Below are 16,288 nucleotides of genomic sequence, written 5' to 3' on the forward strand. Positions count from 1 at the left end.
GTGCTGCTCCACGCTGTCTTGAAGAGTTTTGGATTTTATTGGCATTTATGTCTTAATACGCTTTCGGTGATCTGTGTTATGTTTTACAATCTATTTATGTACCCTACTTTTTACACTGGTTCATGCTTTAGTTGAAATGCATTTTGATTTTATTTTATTTTTTGTATTCTGCAACATTTTTGTATTTTCGTGTCATGAACCTGGTGTTGGTCTTATTTTGTATGGTCTAAGCTGCTTTGTGGAATTATATATTGTTGTTGTTGTTGTTTAGTCGTTTAGTCGTGTCCGCCTCTTCGTGTCCCCCTGGACCAGAGCACGCCAGGCACTCCTGTCTTCCACTGCCTCCCGCAGTTTGGTCAAACTCATGCTGGTAGCTTTGAGAACACTATCCAACCATCTTGTCCTCTGTTGTCCACTTCTCCTTGTGCCCCCCCATCTTTCCCAATTATATATATATATATATATATAATGTTAAATGAAACTAAGCAATTTCATTTATAACCACCACAAAACTGCACACATGCAGTCACATGTTCCTAACAGATACATTTCAAACGAGCACATCAGACAACCGCTTAACACAAATCCTTAACAATGGGACAGACAGAGAAACAGAAACACTCATAACACAAACTGAATCAGGCAACCACAAAGCTCGCTCTCTCTCTCTCTCTCTCTCTCTCTCTCTCTCTCTGTGTGTGTGTGTGTGTGTGTGTGAGAGAGAGAGAGAGAGAGAGAGGGTATTCGTGGAAAGAGTGGAAAGGTAAATCTCATATTCTGAGCATCTCTCCTCCCTACCATTCTGCCACTTCCTTCTGCTGTGGGCTGGTTGCAACAGCAACAGAAAACAAACTGGGTTGATGGTTTCCAAAGAGCCAGGAAGTGCAGATAAATGCGTCGAAAGGTAACCAAGGGAGCCGATTGTTGTGTCCATAGCCTGAGACTCCTAGAAATAAGAACATGGACTCAGATGATGCTTTCTTAGATGAAGAAGTCATGGAGTTACTTCCTGGTTGTCACTGTGACCTCTGTATCCAGCAATGATTTGGGCACAGAATCAGACGCTGTGGGGGCACCAGACAGGGAACTGGGTTTCGGTTAGGGCTAAGAGATGGCAGTGGAAGATAAGGAGACCAGTGTGTCTGAAGTGGTTGGACAAGGATGCCCAGAAGAACCTCCTGGACCACGAGGGCCTGTAGGGCCAGAGCTTAGACCCTCATGGACATCTTTTCCTGCACCAGAAGAAAGCAGATGCCTCCAGCTGCACATCATCAGTCCAGGAGAGAGCCCCAGGAGGTAGGCTATGGAGTGAAGGAGGAGCTCCCATCTTCAGGCTAGTGGGTTGGCTGCACTGAAGTTCTCACAAGGCAGCAGAGGCATGTAGGCCTCAGTCTCCTCTCCTCTTTTGTTGGAGAAAGGTGCTTGCTCTGAGCTGTCTGTGGTCCTGCAGCCCTTTCCTGCTTTTCCTGTGAGTTCTGGAATCGGACTGGTGGTCTTCCTCCTCCTCCTTCCTCCCTCCCATCTGCCCTAGAGGCATCACCAATCATTTTGGTCTTGTAGGTAGATTTTCATCAGTGGGCAGAATACATACATGCTGCAACTGATTATTTGTTTTGGTTCATTTATATTCCGATTCACATTTCAACAGAAACTCTAAGCAGTTTACGGTTCCCAACGACAAAGGAATCAATGCAAGCAATACAATTGAAGTCCCACATTCAAAACCAAGTGATGCTCATCATCATTCCACAATTCAAACAATGCAGTTAAATAAGTATCATTAAACCATGTATAACGAAGAACCATGAAAAAAATCATATAGAAAACATCAAGATATAGAAAGATACATCAAAATGCGATGTAACAGCGAAATATTTCATCATTGATTTTAATTATTTTTGAATGTTTCAAACAGCTGTTTTTAAGCTGCTATGATTGATAAATTTATTACTTTTGTTTGTAAACCCACTTTGAGGTTGTTGGGGTTTTTTTGCAATTAAGCGGTATATAAATTTTATGAAATTAAATATTTTTGAAATCCATAAATATCACTCCCAAATAAGAACCATGTAATTCAATCACTGAACCCGTTCACACTAAACAAAACTAGTCTCAGCACACAACCCCCCACTATTCACAACCATTTTGTGTTACAATAGAATAGAAATAAAGTACTTCTTAGAAGCCTAATTTCAGGGTGGAGGGCTTTTGGACATCTGTGCACCCACAGACACTTGTGTTAACACAAGTACAAAGCACTGCGGTGATGGTGGTGCTGTGAAAATAGTAAGTTATCAGCTGTGAATTTCTGTTTGCGGAGGCTTCTGAGGGACATTGTCCCCACTCTGGGTTCAGGAGACCATTCCTCAAAGGTCTCCATATGGCTCTCCCACTGCTATAACCTGTGGGAAGGCAGGAAGTTTATCCTGGGTTCACTTCCACACCCTGACCTCCTTTTTTCAACACTCCCCTAGTTTCTATTTTTACCTTCAGTTGATCATTTCTTAATGTACAGATCCAGCATGGGCCACATGATAGCCTGGGTTTAGTTTTCTGGTTTCAGCTGGACTTGAAGGGGTGGCTTGTTGAGCAGCAGTGATCACAAACATCCCAGGGGAAACAATTAAGTTGTGGTGCCTTTGCCTTTGGCCCAACCCAGAAGGGCTGACCCAAAAGGGACAAACCCCTTTGGCGAGTTCTATGTCAGCCCCACAGGACACGACTCCTCACCGCCTCCTCTAAAGAAACAAGCGAGCAGCAAAGGGTTTGTGTGCAGTGGGAGAGTTCTCCACACCCAAGGCCAGAGATGGCTGTGTTGCGCGCTAGCAAAAGTCTCCAGACCCTTCTTCTCTGCTGCACATTAATCTGCTCCTATTCTGGTAAGTTGACCAAGGCTTGCTAAAGCCTTAACACATCAGAATTTTGATGGGGAGTGGGTGTTGAAGGAGGAAACCAGAAATGTACGTTTTCATGCTTTGCAAAGAGGAGATAGACACTTATCAGTTCCATAGCCGCAAGGAGTAACCACGACTTCAGCTTCTGTTCTTTGATCACTTGTAAACCTTTGACAATGGAGCTGTGAAGATGGAGACCTTTGGTGAATCAAACATCTACTGCTGGAGAAAAAAAGCGAATAGGATGAGGAAAGGTAAGTTGAATGGGCTAGAAATCAGGGGTGAGCTTAGCTGTAGAGTCTGTAGTCTATCGTAAAGCTAGTGTTTCTTTAATTATGCAATATATAAAGCTGCACGACTGATAGTTCCCAACCGTTATCTCTAATTGCGGGGAAATAAAGATGACACAGAGTCGTAGAATATTGTTAGACAGAAACATCTTCAATGTGGCTGAAAAGAATCTCACTAATCTGTCTTTTTAGTTCATTTTCAAAACCCGAACTATGGTTGGGTTTCTTTCTAAGCTTCAAGTCTATAACAATAAAAATATCTTACTGGGTTGAATGAATGAATGAATGACAATAAAAATATATAATTTGCATTACAAAACATAATATTATTGAAATACTTTGACTTTTCCAAAATGGTAGACCCAGCTTTCATTCCTACCCATCCATGACCTCTGAGAAAAACATAAATCTTCTCTTGTCCCTATACCATTCCATTGTCATCTCATAACTTTATTACATTTCCCCCCCACTGTAATCCAATTAGCAACTGGAAGCAAGGTGAGGAACTGGCCGCTGGTGATATTTTTTGAGAAAATCCTCTTGAATTTGACTAGACAAAAGGGGTCCCTTTTCCAAAATTCTACTTAGAAAATTTTGCAATCTGGTTCTTAAAATTGAAAGGTTCTCAAATAACCCCACAACATATAAAATAAAAATCACAATTAAGTAGAACTCTGAGCAGCAAAAATGAAATAAACAGCTGCATCAATAAAAGCAGTATTTTAAGTTTTTTCATGAAATATATTTGAGTGGAAACATGGCAGTTCGAGGTGGAGGGAGAACCCTCCTTTGCTAGCAAATTGTGACTAAAGTTTTACTTCTACTTCCATGGTTCACAGGGATCAAATTCCTCACATGTAAATAGCAGGATCTAATCAGATTTGTTTTCCTCTCAAGCACTGAAATTAAGAGCTGTCCTCTAGGACGTCATTAGTGAGTTTGATTCGCTTTACTGACTCTCCCTGTTTGTAGCTCGCTTTGTTTTCATAATTGCAGAATTGACATGCTTTGTCCTGAGTCCTGGCTACGGTTCAGTCTCGATATTAGGAAATCACATGGGAGCTAAATCTTTCTGGATGTAGAGAGGCTAATGATTCAGTATCACGTAGAGCTGAGCTGGAGGACTCTTTTGGAAGGTACAACTGGCTCGAAAACATAACAGCATTGCTATAAATGCCCTGCAATTTTTAACTCACTGCACTGACTTCTAGTTCATTTCTGTGCTGTTGAAAGAGTTCTAGCTATTTCACTGATCTGATAGCATCAACTTCAAAAGACAAAGTTTTTAATTCAGATAAGTGCTTCCCAAAGTTTTTTTGGCCAACGCCGCTTGGTTCCAAAAATTCATCCGCAGTGCCCTCTACACCATAAAAAGCATCATTCAGAATAACGATTTGCATGATGTAGAAAATAAGGGAGATAATAACACTACAACATTCAAAACAGTAACAATTAATTACACCTTTATTCAAAATCTAATTAAAACTACTTCAGCAATTCAACAATGATTTAGAATCATAGAACTGTAGAGTTGGGAATAGTTGTTTACAGAACTTCAGAATCTAGCAAAGAGCTTATGTAAATACCAAGATTTACTAAGAATACAGAAGATTATGGGCTTGATTCTGGGCTCCCTGTAGGCATCTATCCAGTAGACATTTGATTGATTTGCCATCTTTCCCATTCTTTCTCTCCACTCCTTAAAAAAAGGTTCTGTAAGCAACTCATCACAGACTCAGACCCTGCATCAGGTGAGCGGGATCCTGGGACGATCCGTCTTGCTTCCTGCCAATGTCTCATCAGCAGAACAATTGGCCTTCATTGAGTGGAACTTTCAGTGGAACGGCATAAGGGTGCAGATTGCTAAGTTCAGGAAAGAGAAGCTGGAGCGGCCGGATCCATACGACAGGTTTGGGCAGAGGATAGAAATTGCCAATGAATCCACACTGAGGATCAAAGATCTGGAGATGGAGGACAGTGGAATATATGGAGTTCGTGTGACATTCAGTACAGGAACGTTGAAAGATCATAAACTCTGCCTCACTGTATATGGTAGGTAATTATTTTGCCATCCTCATTTGTTTCTTGTGGAATTGGCCGTAGGAAGGGACACAGGAGTGCTGGTTATGTCAAGTTACTGGCATTCTTGGGGAAAGGGGCACAGAGGATGTGTCTTTTGTCATATGTTTTTCAACAGAGCCCATCCCAGAGCCAAAGATTCTCCACAAAGATGTCTTCAAGACTCCAGATGGTTGCAATGTGACCCTACAGTGTCGGGTGCCTGGAAAGAGGGGATTTGATGTATCCTGGAAAAGAGGGGACCCCCTCAGGGACTTAGACGATGGGTCAGACAGGTACCACCTCACAGAGAACGGCACGGATCTCCACCTGTTCTGGAGGCTCAACTCTTCAGGGCCCACCTACACCTGCCTGGTCACCAATCCAGCCGAACAGAGGAGCAACTCCTTCAACTTGCTCGACGTCTGCAAAACCCACAGTGAGCAAGTCTCCATGTATTTTATCCAGTTTAAACAAAATAGAGATTTCTAAGGAGACTACATACAATAATATAAAATAATTACTAATAATGCACAGATAAAATAAGCATTAGTGGAAAAACTACTCAAAGTATACACAGCTAAATATGTGGCTGGGCACATCTGCAGAAATTTTTAAAAGGTTTTAGTGGGCATCTAAGACATCAAGGGCTCTGACACTGATGTTTTCACAATCAAGCAGTATATATATTATGAAATAAGTTTAACAATGGTTTGTTTGTTAATTGAGTTTATGTCCCACCTTTTTCTCCAAGGAGCTCCAGGTGGCGTCCATTGTTCTCTCCCTCCTTATTTAACCCCCATAAACCTGGGGAGTAGGTTAGGCTAAGAAGCAGTGGCAGGCACCCAAAGTCACCCATTTTGTAAACCACTTTGAGGTTCCCAACAATTAAGAAGTATATATGAAATATACTTGGAGTCGAGAGTGGATTTCATGCTCTTTATTCAGCTCATAGTGGTGAGGAGGAATGGAAGCTCCCCCAGAATGTCTACTTTATATACATTATTTACACAATGGGCCCCACGTGATTGGCTAATTCTGGGATTCTCCTGTAGGCCAATCAGGTTGCGGATTCACTTCCACCTGGAGCTGGATTGGGTGGCTCCTGTGGACCAATCAGACTGCTGCATTCTGGACCCTATTGTTCTAGGACCAATCAGACTGCTGCATTCTGAATCCTAGTCAACTCAGTACATAACAATATACATTCATGAAGTGAAATAAAATAAAGCCCGTAATCTGTGTGTGCTGCCTGGATTGGTTTATAACGATGGAGCAGAACCCAAATACTTCCTTAAAAAGAAGCAGCAGCAGCTCATAAAGGCAGGTGTTTTTAACCATGTTTATCCTGGGATGGGGCACAGAGGCAGTTGCTGTCAATTATCTCTTAATGGACAATTGTGGCTCCCTGCAGGTAGCTCTGGATCATCCATCTCAGGTCCTCCGCTCTGGTTTGTTGCTGTTGTGCCTCTCCTCGTGATGGTGGCAGGTTTTGGGTTCTGGCTATGGAAGAAAAGCAGGACGACTCTATCTGAAAGAGGTAGGGAATGTCTTCCTTTCCTTGCCCATCTTTGGCCAGCCAGCATAGCCCCAAACACCTTTTCCTTCCTTTGGTTTCTCCTGCAAGGCAGGCCTTTTCAGTGCAACCGAATAAACTTGTCTAATGTCTCACCCCTGCAGCTGTGGCCTCTGTGAGAGGAGAGGAGGGGTATGTCAGTCCTGGGCTTCACTACGCAGAGCTCCCCAAAAGATGGATCCCTTCAGAAGGGGGTGAGAGCCAGGTGAGAGCGAGATGGTCTTGCATGGTAGGACTAAAACAGAGACACTCAGCATTTGGGGAGCTCTTTAGGTTGAAGAAAAGGTGAGAAAGAAGCGTTTAAAATTATACATGGTTTGGAGAAAGTGGATTGGGATAAATTTGCCCTCAAAACAATAGACCTTGTGGGAAATGAAGGTGGATTTTAGGAGATTCAGGACAGGCAAAACAAAAGACTTCTTCAGTGCCAATGGAACTCACCCTGGCAAAAGGCAGTGATATGGCCACCATCATGGATGGTTTTAAAAGAGGATTAGACAAATGCCATGGAAAAGGAAGATAAGGCTATTGATAGCTACTAGCCACAATAGCCAGATTTATCTACTCACCCCGGGAGTTTACGATAAAGGCCAGGTAAAAATCTTATGAATGAATGAAGAAAAGAAGTTGCTACCTTTTGCCTGATCCCCACTCCTGTTTTACACACACACAGCTAATTTCCCCTGGCTGAAGAGTGGGTCTCCTTCCCTTCCAGCTCTTCCATGTAAACAAACAAAAGATACCCTGTCTATCATCATTTTTCCTTTTCCTTTTCATTTCAGGAAGTCGATAATCTCTCTGCAACCCCAGTTCAGAATCCTGAAACAAATTCTCCAATTATCTACAGCCAGATCCAAACAGATCACTGAAACAAGGTCAAGCTTCAATTATTGGGAGCAAAGGTTGACTGGGCCTTCTTCCATTGCCTCAGCCCTGGAACAGAGAGCTTTCGTGGGGTAGATCTGAATGGAGAGCTGGTGGTCTAGTGGGCAAAAGGGATCTACGGGGATCTGCTGGTGGATCTCTGAGTGAAGAGCAATGGATCAAAAAGGATTTCTCTGACTCCTAGTTGTGTGATGACAACAACAACTATCCCAGTGGATAGCCTGATGGAGTAGAGGCCCACAGAGATCAGGATTTCTATAGCTTCTCAGCCAGAGCATTGGGCAACCAACTGTCATTCAACCTGACCTACCTCACAGTACCGTTGCAAGAAGAGATGTTATTGGCGTTCAGCTGTCTTGAGAGACAATGGAGTGCACCTCTGGGGGTGAAGTCACATCACTATGTTAGCAGCACCAAAGTGACCTCTCTGGGGTGCAAGCCTGGGCAGTGCATATTGAGGTCCTGGGCTGCCCAGATGAATAGACACCCCTCTCAGGTCCAAAGAAGAGCATAGCAATAATCTCCTTAAAACTACAGACCCAGGAAAAAAAGGTTGCGGGAACATAGTTGTTACTGGTCCCTTCTTTCTTATAAATGTTAAAATAAACCTTTCCAATGGCTCAGTTTGCCTTGTCTGCTTCTTAAGAAAATGTCAATATAGAGACATTAGCACAGGCAGCTTTCTGAGTTCCTATGCAGAAAATGCAAAAGAGGACAGACTTGGATCTTATCCACACCTCTCCTTAATATGGATTGTGAACCCCTTGTGCATCTTCTAATTCCACCTTCATCCATATAGCCTTCTCCTCCAACTCCTGCTTCCCTGTGCTTTCTTTTCCCTAAGCCGGAAATCCCCTATGCTTTAGAAATCTCAATAGGAGAGCTGCATTGATTGCATGGGACACGTGCAGATTTAGGAATGAGAAAGTCTGGGGCAGCAGAAGTGGAAGGAGAAGGCCACATGGACAAGGGGGGGGATTAGAAGATGCACGAGGGGTTCATAATCCACACTGAGCCAAGGTATGGATGGGCCCTGAGAGATGGATGTTGAGGTCGCTGACTGTTTCCTGTGGCCGTAAGTCCACCCTTGGCTTTCTCCTCCCACTTCTCAGATATAGAAGATATCAGCCGTTGTTGTAGCTGTGCTATAAATATCAACCTGTGAGAACAAACCCTCTTCCTGCAGTTTAAATGTCAGAGAGCCTAGGTGCAAAACAGCAGGCCAGCAAATACTAGTTAAGGTTGCATCTATTTCTGAAGTTTATCTGACCACATCTTCTCGCCTCTGACACGTCTCTTGTGCTGCATCGGTGAAGTTTGCTTGTGGTGCACCTTCTGGGATGTCCATTTCAGTCATTATTCCGGGGTGGGTGGGGTGAACTGATTTCCCCCTTTCCTGACCGTGTTTGGTTATACTCAGATATTGTTTTATAAATTTCCCTAAAGAGATCCTATGTTATGTTTCACAACTAGTAGACCCAAACAGTGAAATTTTTACTTACCATATACATAAAGGAGGAAGGTGTGATCTTGAAACACTTTTGTAATAAATCTCACACAAACTTTACATGCTCCAATGTCCTCTGTCTCCAAAGCTTTGATCCGCAGAGTGATCTTGCTGGCTACTTTCAGCCTCTGCCCAAATCTGTCTGTTGGATTAGACCCCTCCGGTTTTTCATCCCTGAATTCAGCAAGCCGAAATGCCAAACCAGCTTTTCCCATTTGATTCTTTCCATGGCTTCTACCGAGGGAATGTTTACAGCTAGCAAGGATCCCATCCACCCGACACAAGTGAGGATTCTGGCACTGCATTACTTGGAAAGCCTATTTATAAAGGAGAAAGTAGAGGGGAAAACTTATGTCCCAATAAAAAATGACAAAGGCACATGGCCCATGATGCTTGAGGCTTCCTCCTTGCAAAGGAGGCTGCAGGTTTTGCAAGCTTCTACCTGCATCTAGTCATTGCTATCCATCACCCATTCAAATAGCCAATGCTGCTGGTAACCCTTACAATCTGGGATCCACATTCTGTCTACACTAGGGAGCATCACCCACAAACCACAAAGGAATCAGTCTAGAGGACACATGGAAGGAGGCCCCTGGGTTGGCTTCAGGTGTCCTGCTGTGATGGCCTGGGACTCGGGCTCGGACTTGGAACCAGAGGAGACTCAGTCTGCACCGGATCCTTTGCTTCAGGCATCATCTGAACCTAGTCTGGGGCCTGATCCTGAAGAGTCCCAGTCTGCACAGGTTCCCCTGCAACAAGCACCAGCTGGGCTGAGTCAGGGGCCTGAGCCTGCCCTCGCTCCAGATGCAGGTATGACCTCATTTCCTCCAGCTGGGCCATCACTTACAGCTGCTCCACTACTGGTTGGGTCAGGGGAGGCTGAAGCGGCTCCTGGGTCTAGTAACCCACCGACGTCTCCTGAGCTGCAGAGACTGAGGTCTGAGAGAAGGAGAGACCTGAGTACTCGCAGGAGGAGTGCTCACTTTTGGGTGAGACAGGGAGGTGAGTCACTGGGGGATCAGGACCAGCCCTTACCCCGACAGAGATAAATGGCTGTCGGACCCCCCCCCCCCCAGGTTGCGGGAGCAACATTGCTATTTGCCAGAACCTGCCTGAGATCCTGTGCCTGACCTTGCCTGGTTTCCTGCCTCGTGTCCTGCCAGACTGACTCCTCGCGGAGCCCTTGGATTTGGGACTGGACCTGGACTGCATGTCTCAGGCTACCCCGGGCCCAGCACACCTACCAGATTCCTGCCTTACCTGTGGTTTAGACAGTCAAAAGCAGGAGAGTTAGCCAAGCTTTTTGACTCTATCCCCCTCACAACTGTCCTTTGTCAGATGAGATGGGCTTCACTTTGCTTGGTTCAGCCCCTCCTGCTTTGATCACAGACCCCACCCCCAACCACAGCAGTTTCCATTGTTTGGCCCACCAGCTTCAATCTTATTTCCCTTCTAGGCTAGAGTACCATTTATTTCTGTCTTTTTGCTCCAACAAGCATTATTTTCTGCACCAGCCTCATGTCGCTGATGGTGGATGTTCTGCTCAAAGCCCCAAGAAACCAGGCCCACAGCCAGTCGCTGTCAGAAAGAGATGGACCCCGAGGGTCTGACTTGGTGTAAGGTAGCTTTCAAGTTATATAACTCTGTCAGCATGGAAAACCCAGTCACAACGTCCCTGCCAGGTGGACCATCCAGCCCCCACTTCAGAATGTCCCATGAAGAGTCCACCCCATGGCAAGGCATGCTGTATGTGGATGTATTGATTTGTGGAGGACCAAGGCATATTTTGCAGGGGGCACACCCAAATTAAAGGCCAGTTATCTCAGTTGGTTAGAACAGGGGTAGGCAACCTAAGACCCGTGGGCCGGATGCGGCCCAATTGCCTTCTAAATCCGACCTGCGGACGGTCCGGGAATCAGCATGTTTTTACATGAGTAGAATGTGTGCTTTTATTTAAAATGCATCTCTGGGTTATTTGTGGGGCATAGAAATTCGTTCATTTTCCCCCTCCCCCAAATATAGTCCGGCCCCCCACATGGTCTGAGGGATGGTGGACTGGCCCATGGCTGGAAAAGGTTCCTGACCCCCAGGGTTAGAATATGGTGCTAACCATGGGTTTGATCCCAATATGGGCCAAGGACTGTAGCTCAGTGGCAGAGTTCTTGCAAGCAGAACTTCCTGGGTTCAATCCCCAGCTTCTCCAGATAAGGTTGGGAGAGACTCCTGCCTGAAATCCCAGACAGCTGCTGATAGTCAGTGTTAGACATTACTGAGCTAGATGGACCAATGCAGTGGCGTAGCGTGGGTTGTCAGCACCCAGGGCAAGGCAAGTAATTTGCGCCCCCTAACCCGTGGATTTGCGCCCCCTAACCCTAACCCCCAGTTGTTGCGCCCGGTGCGGCCGGCCCCCCCTGCACCCCCCACGCTACGCCACTGGACCAATGGTCTGATTTGGTATAAGGCAGCTTCCTGTTCACCTAGGTTCCACATTTTGTAGGACCTACAGTCATAAAGGTAAAGGGACCCCTGACCATTAAGTCCAGTCGTGACCGACTCTGGGGTTGCGGCACTCATCTCGCTCTATAGGCCGAGGGAGCCGGTGTTTGTTCGCAGACAGCTTCCGGGTCACATGGCCAGCATGACTAAGCCGCTTCCAGCGAACCAGAGCAGCGCACGGAAATGCTGTTTACCTTCCCGCCAGAGCGGTCCCTATTTATCTACTTGCACTTTGACGTGCTTTCGAACTGCTAGGTTGGCAGGATCAGGGACTGAGCAACGGGAGCTCACCCCGTTGCAGGGATTCGAACCGCTGACTTTCTGATCAGCAAGTCCTAGGCTCTGTGGTTTAACCCACAGCGCCACCTGCATCCCATACAGTCATACCTTGGGTTAAATATGCTTCAGGTTGAGCGTTTTCAGGATACGCTCCGCGGCATGCGCAGACACTCAAAATGATGTCACATGCATGCACAGAAGCAGCAAAACGTGACCTGCGCACGTGCAGGTGCGCAGTCGTGTGTTACGTTCTACTCAGGATGCGAACAGGGCTCTGGAACAGATCCCGTTTTCATCCAGAGGTACCACTGTATTATGTCATCATCCCACATAGAGATGCGTGTTGCGGAAGCAGGATAATTTCGATATAAGGAAAGGATTGTTGGGCTTGAAGGGCAAAGTCACCTGATCATGAAGATATAGGATATGGGGCAGGGCCTCCCCAAAAAAATTGGGGTTCAGGGGCATATGAACATTCCTTTCAGGTTCTGGGATCTGTGAATTTTGCTTCTTCTCTTTTGTGAACTTTTCCCCAAGCATCTGGCTAATGAGAATTCTTTTTGTTGTTGCTAAAGTTGCAACACTACCACATCCTGCCCATGTGGGCTGTGCTCTCTTCCTCTCAGCAATTTGGTTTCACTCTTGAGACAACTGGGAACGACAGAAGCCCTTTGTTAACTTCCAGTCCTTGCCAACGAATCATGGCTCACTACACTTCAGCAGAGACACAATGCTGGATTTTTCTCAGAGACCACCTCTTCAGAATATTCTTGGTATGTCCCTGACTACTTGCAAACCCCACTACTACCCCTCAATGCAAGGGGGAGAGAGATTGTGAGTTTGGTCTGATGTTGGTTACTCACAGTCAGTTAGGGCTTCTTCTCTTGAGCTTGAAGCACCTTCCAGAGCGCCCTCGATGGAGCCAGGTTTTAAGGATGCTTCGGCAGAAGGCTTTCAACAGCTTAATTCCATGTGTGTGATCTTTGCTACTGAGCTGAATTTGAGGGATAATCTGTATGTCTGATGAGGGTGGTCATCATCCCTGAAAGTGTAGACGAAATGGGAGAAAAACATTGGTCAGGGTAAGTGACGTCAAGCTGAATGCCTCTCAGGGCAGAAAGGTTTTCCTGCAGGATTTTGTCCTGGAACCTGACAGCCACTGAACAATACAAAACAATTATATGAGCAGAGTGGTGTTTTAAAAAGTGAGCAAGAAAAGGGTTTTGACGATGTTGGTGGAACAGAGTCAATTTCTTCTCTGAACTTGGTATTTAGCTTCATCTCCATTTCATACATACATACATACATACATACATACATACATACATACAAAAATGCTTTGCTTCTAGATTCCATCCTTGCTGCTTAGAATAACTTTGTGCTGGGTTAGAGCTTTCTCTGCTGAATTTTCCATAAAAGTTTTGTACTGCTCTGATTTTGCAAAGGCCTTTGAGGATTAGTTACAATAAAATGGAATATAAAACACGTAAAATAAATCAAATTATTTTGTGTTGCTTGTTTGCTTCCCTGAGATTTGACCTTGGGGCAGCTTTGAATAGATTTAAAAGATCATTTTATTCATGAATGAGGTTCAGACATCACTTTGCTACATCAGGATAAGGAATGGAGATATTCTTTCAGAGTGATGCCTGGGTCAGAAACATACAAATCTTGGAGCCAGTCTAGTGTTTAATTCTGGCTTGTGGAGAAAACTGAATGCATACCAGCAATAGTGTTTGCCCTTAAACACTTATGCTAGATATAACACTCTCTGGACTACATCAAGTAGACTTTAGTATTTTATTTTTAAACATTTTACTTTTAATGTTTACCTGGATCAATTTTCTTTCTGGGTTTTTCAAGTTTCAATATCCTTTGCAAATGATGCAGCCCTTTGAGACACTGCCAGAAAGAAGCAAACAGGATGTTTTTTCTTGCAGAAGTTCCATCTTCAGACTATTTTAAGCCCCTGAAGACTGCCAAGAAATTCCAGCTGGTCCAAAATGCAGCAGCCGACTTCTGGCTGGGATTCAGTTTGTTGTTGTTATTTAGTTGTTTAGTCATGTCCAACTCTTCGTGACCCCATGGACCAGAGCATGCCAGGCACTCCTGTCTTCAGGATTCCATTTAGAACTTGCATAACATAGGACCCTCCCTATTAACTTAATTCCAATCTGCTTTAACTGTTTATAATATTTTATATTTGAATTTTTGTAATCTGCCCTGGGATCTCTTGGTGAAGAATGGATATGGATGCAATAATCATACTTATTTGCACCTCTCTTTGTATCCCCCCCCCCCCAAGGCAGGTTAAGCCAAGCAGTGGAGAATCCAGCCTATCAGGTGAATGGGATCATGGAAGGATTTCTCTCATTTCCTGTCAATGTATCCCAAGGAATAACAGTAGAGAAAATTGAATGGGACTTCCGCCCAAAAACTGGTGGCCTTGGCCTTAGGTTTAGTGAATACAGACATGGGAAACCAGAGCACCCAAATCCCACTGACCAGCTTGGACCATGGCTAGACATGGCAAACCGGACAATGCTGAGGATTAAAGACTTGGAATTGAACAACAGTGGGATACACAGGACTCATCTTTGGTTTACAAAAGTGCAGTTTCAAGCACACTCTTTCAACCTCTCCAGCAGCAGCAGCAGCCACACCTGAGGCTCCCTATATTCCTGGCAAGAAATTTTCATGAATTTTGTGAGCAGTAGCCTGGTGAAACTTCTCTTCTTTTAAGAAAGCTCCCCCTCCCCAATCTCAGGGTCAATGTGGTTTGGCACTTACTGGGGGCTCACATGCCACAAGAGCCCTCACCCCACCAGACCTTCTCCTCTTTCCACTACTGCTTTCTCATTTTGGCCCAAACAATCATGGTGGTTGTCATGGGCCCAGGGGGTGGGGGCGCTGGCCAGAGGAGGCTGGGGATAGTAAGGAGTTGCCCATGCATGATGCCCCAGAGGGGGACCTTGAAGGGCTTGAGTGTTCATTTTGTGCCTTGGTTTCCTTCCTTGAAGCCTGCATTGAGGTATATATATATATATATTTTATAAGACATTTATTGAGATTTTTAAAATGTTACAAAATAAAAATAAAGAAAGAAGAAAATACAAAATAAAAATGGTTAACAAAGTAAACAAAGAGAGAAACAAACCACTTCCAACAATACGAATACAAATTCAAAATAAGAAAAAAACCCCGAAAAAAACAAAATACACCACAAACATTTAAAAACATTTAAAAACAAATTCATTATTCTCAAATCCTCAACTGTCATTACCTTCTTTCTTTGACCTCCTCCTCCTCCCTTTCTTTGTATCCTAGTTATTAATTATCCCAGCAAATCCTTTCCATATTTCATAATATTCTGTCGTTACATTACCTTAAACTGTTTTAATCTTATCTTTTTATAAAAAAACCTTGAAACTTAAAGCTTAAATCTTATCCTTGCCAACTTCTCATAACCATAATATTCTTTCATAATTCTTTAAGCATCTTTACTAAAGCCGAGTCATTTCATTCCAACATTTTTCTAACATTCATCAATTTTATAAAACAGTCCTAATAGTAAAAAAGAAAAAGAAATACAAACAGATCCAATCTTCATCCAGCGTCCCTTCCTCCTGGTCCCGGGTTTTGTCAGTCCTTATGATCCCATCGATCTAGCGCATTAACCTGGCAACCTTATATCTGAGGCCCTCAAGTCCCTTCCATGTCCCTTCCGCAGCTCTTCTTCATATTTGTAATTTTATTTTCCCTTGTCTCCTGCTCGTGGTAACTCCAGCTTGGCAATATTTTTGACCATTCTCGACAGATCAGCCCCTTTTCCATATTCAACACTAAATTCCATGTGATATTTAAAAACATGTTTGAAAAACCCTCCAAAATTAAGAGCCCCCACAATCCCAAACATCTCACGGCCCATTGCCAGATTTGAAAAGTCCAAACATCCCAGCATAGGGGGGTCAATCCAGCCCCCCATTTCCAAGCCAAACCAAACTTTTTCTTTCCAAATCTGGCTTTTTCCAAGTTCATTTGTCAAATCCGAAAGCTCATATTCCTGTTGGGCCTGTTCTGTCAGGACATACTCCTGATTTAATTCCTGGGTGGGCTCCACATATTTTCCCACTGTCTGTTCAAAATTTCCCACTGCCTGTTCAAAATTTCTAGTCGAAGTCGCCATCAAATTCATCTTCTCATGTAACTGTTCCAGTAGGGCATTTGTTTTATAGAAAGCACACAACAGAGCTTCTGAATACATTGTCCTGCAAGGTCAAATGTCTATTCCCACGATTGTAAT

The 16,288-nt window shown here is 44.3% G+C and overlaps 2 protein-coding genes and 1 long non-coding RNA gene across 12 annotated transcripts in view; 2 read left to right on the forward strand and 1 right to left on the reverse strand.

The window, feature by feature from the left end:
• LOC308465776 (hemicentin-1-like) overlaps nt 1-16,288 on the forward strand; it is a gene marked incomplete at its 5' end in the record, with an annotated part of 80,119 nt that overhangs the window by 11,666 nt on the left and 52,165 nt on the right. The window lies entirely within an intron of this gene.
• Nucleotides 953-8,326, forward strand: LOC308465805 (SLAM family member 9-like). Of its 2 annotated transcripts, none has more exons than XM_080986075.1 (6): nt 953-2,879; nt 4,895-5,236; nt 5,382-5,681; nt 6,657-6,782; nt 6,923-7,103; nt 7,601-8,326. In XM_080986075.1, exons 1-6 carry the CDS (start codon nt 2,807-2,809, stop codon nt 7,776-7,778), a joined length of 1,200 nt encoding a protein of 399 aa, XP_080842201.1. In that variant the 5' UTR covers nt 953-2,806; the 3' UTR covers nt 7,779-8,326. The 2 variants fall into 2 exon arrangements, with proteins under 2 accessions (XP_080842201.1, XP_080842202.1); XM_080986076.1 differs by having other exon boundaries at nt 6,923-7,023.
• LOC308465842 lies at nt 8,104-13,679 on the reverse strand. The gene is made up of 3 exons (XR_013980578.1): nt 12,849-13,679; nt 9,206-9,527; nt 8,104-8,234 (listed from the first exon to the last, which is right to left on the reverse strand). It is a non-coding gene; the product is annotated as an uncharacterized lncRNA (long non-coding RNA).

This window comes from Podarcis pityusensis (assembly GCF_964106645.2).
Source record: "Podarcis pityusensis genome assembly, chromosome: 16".
Taxonomy (NCBI): Eukaryota; Metazoa; Chordata; class Lepidosauria; order Squamata; family Lacertidae; genus Podarcis; species Podarcis pityusensis.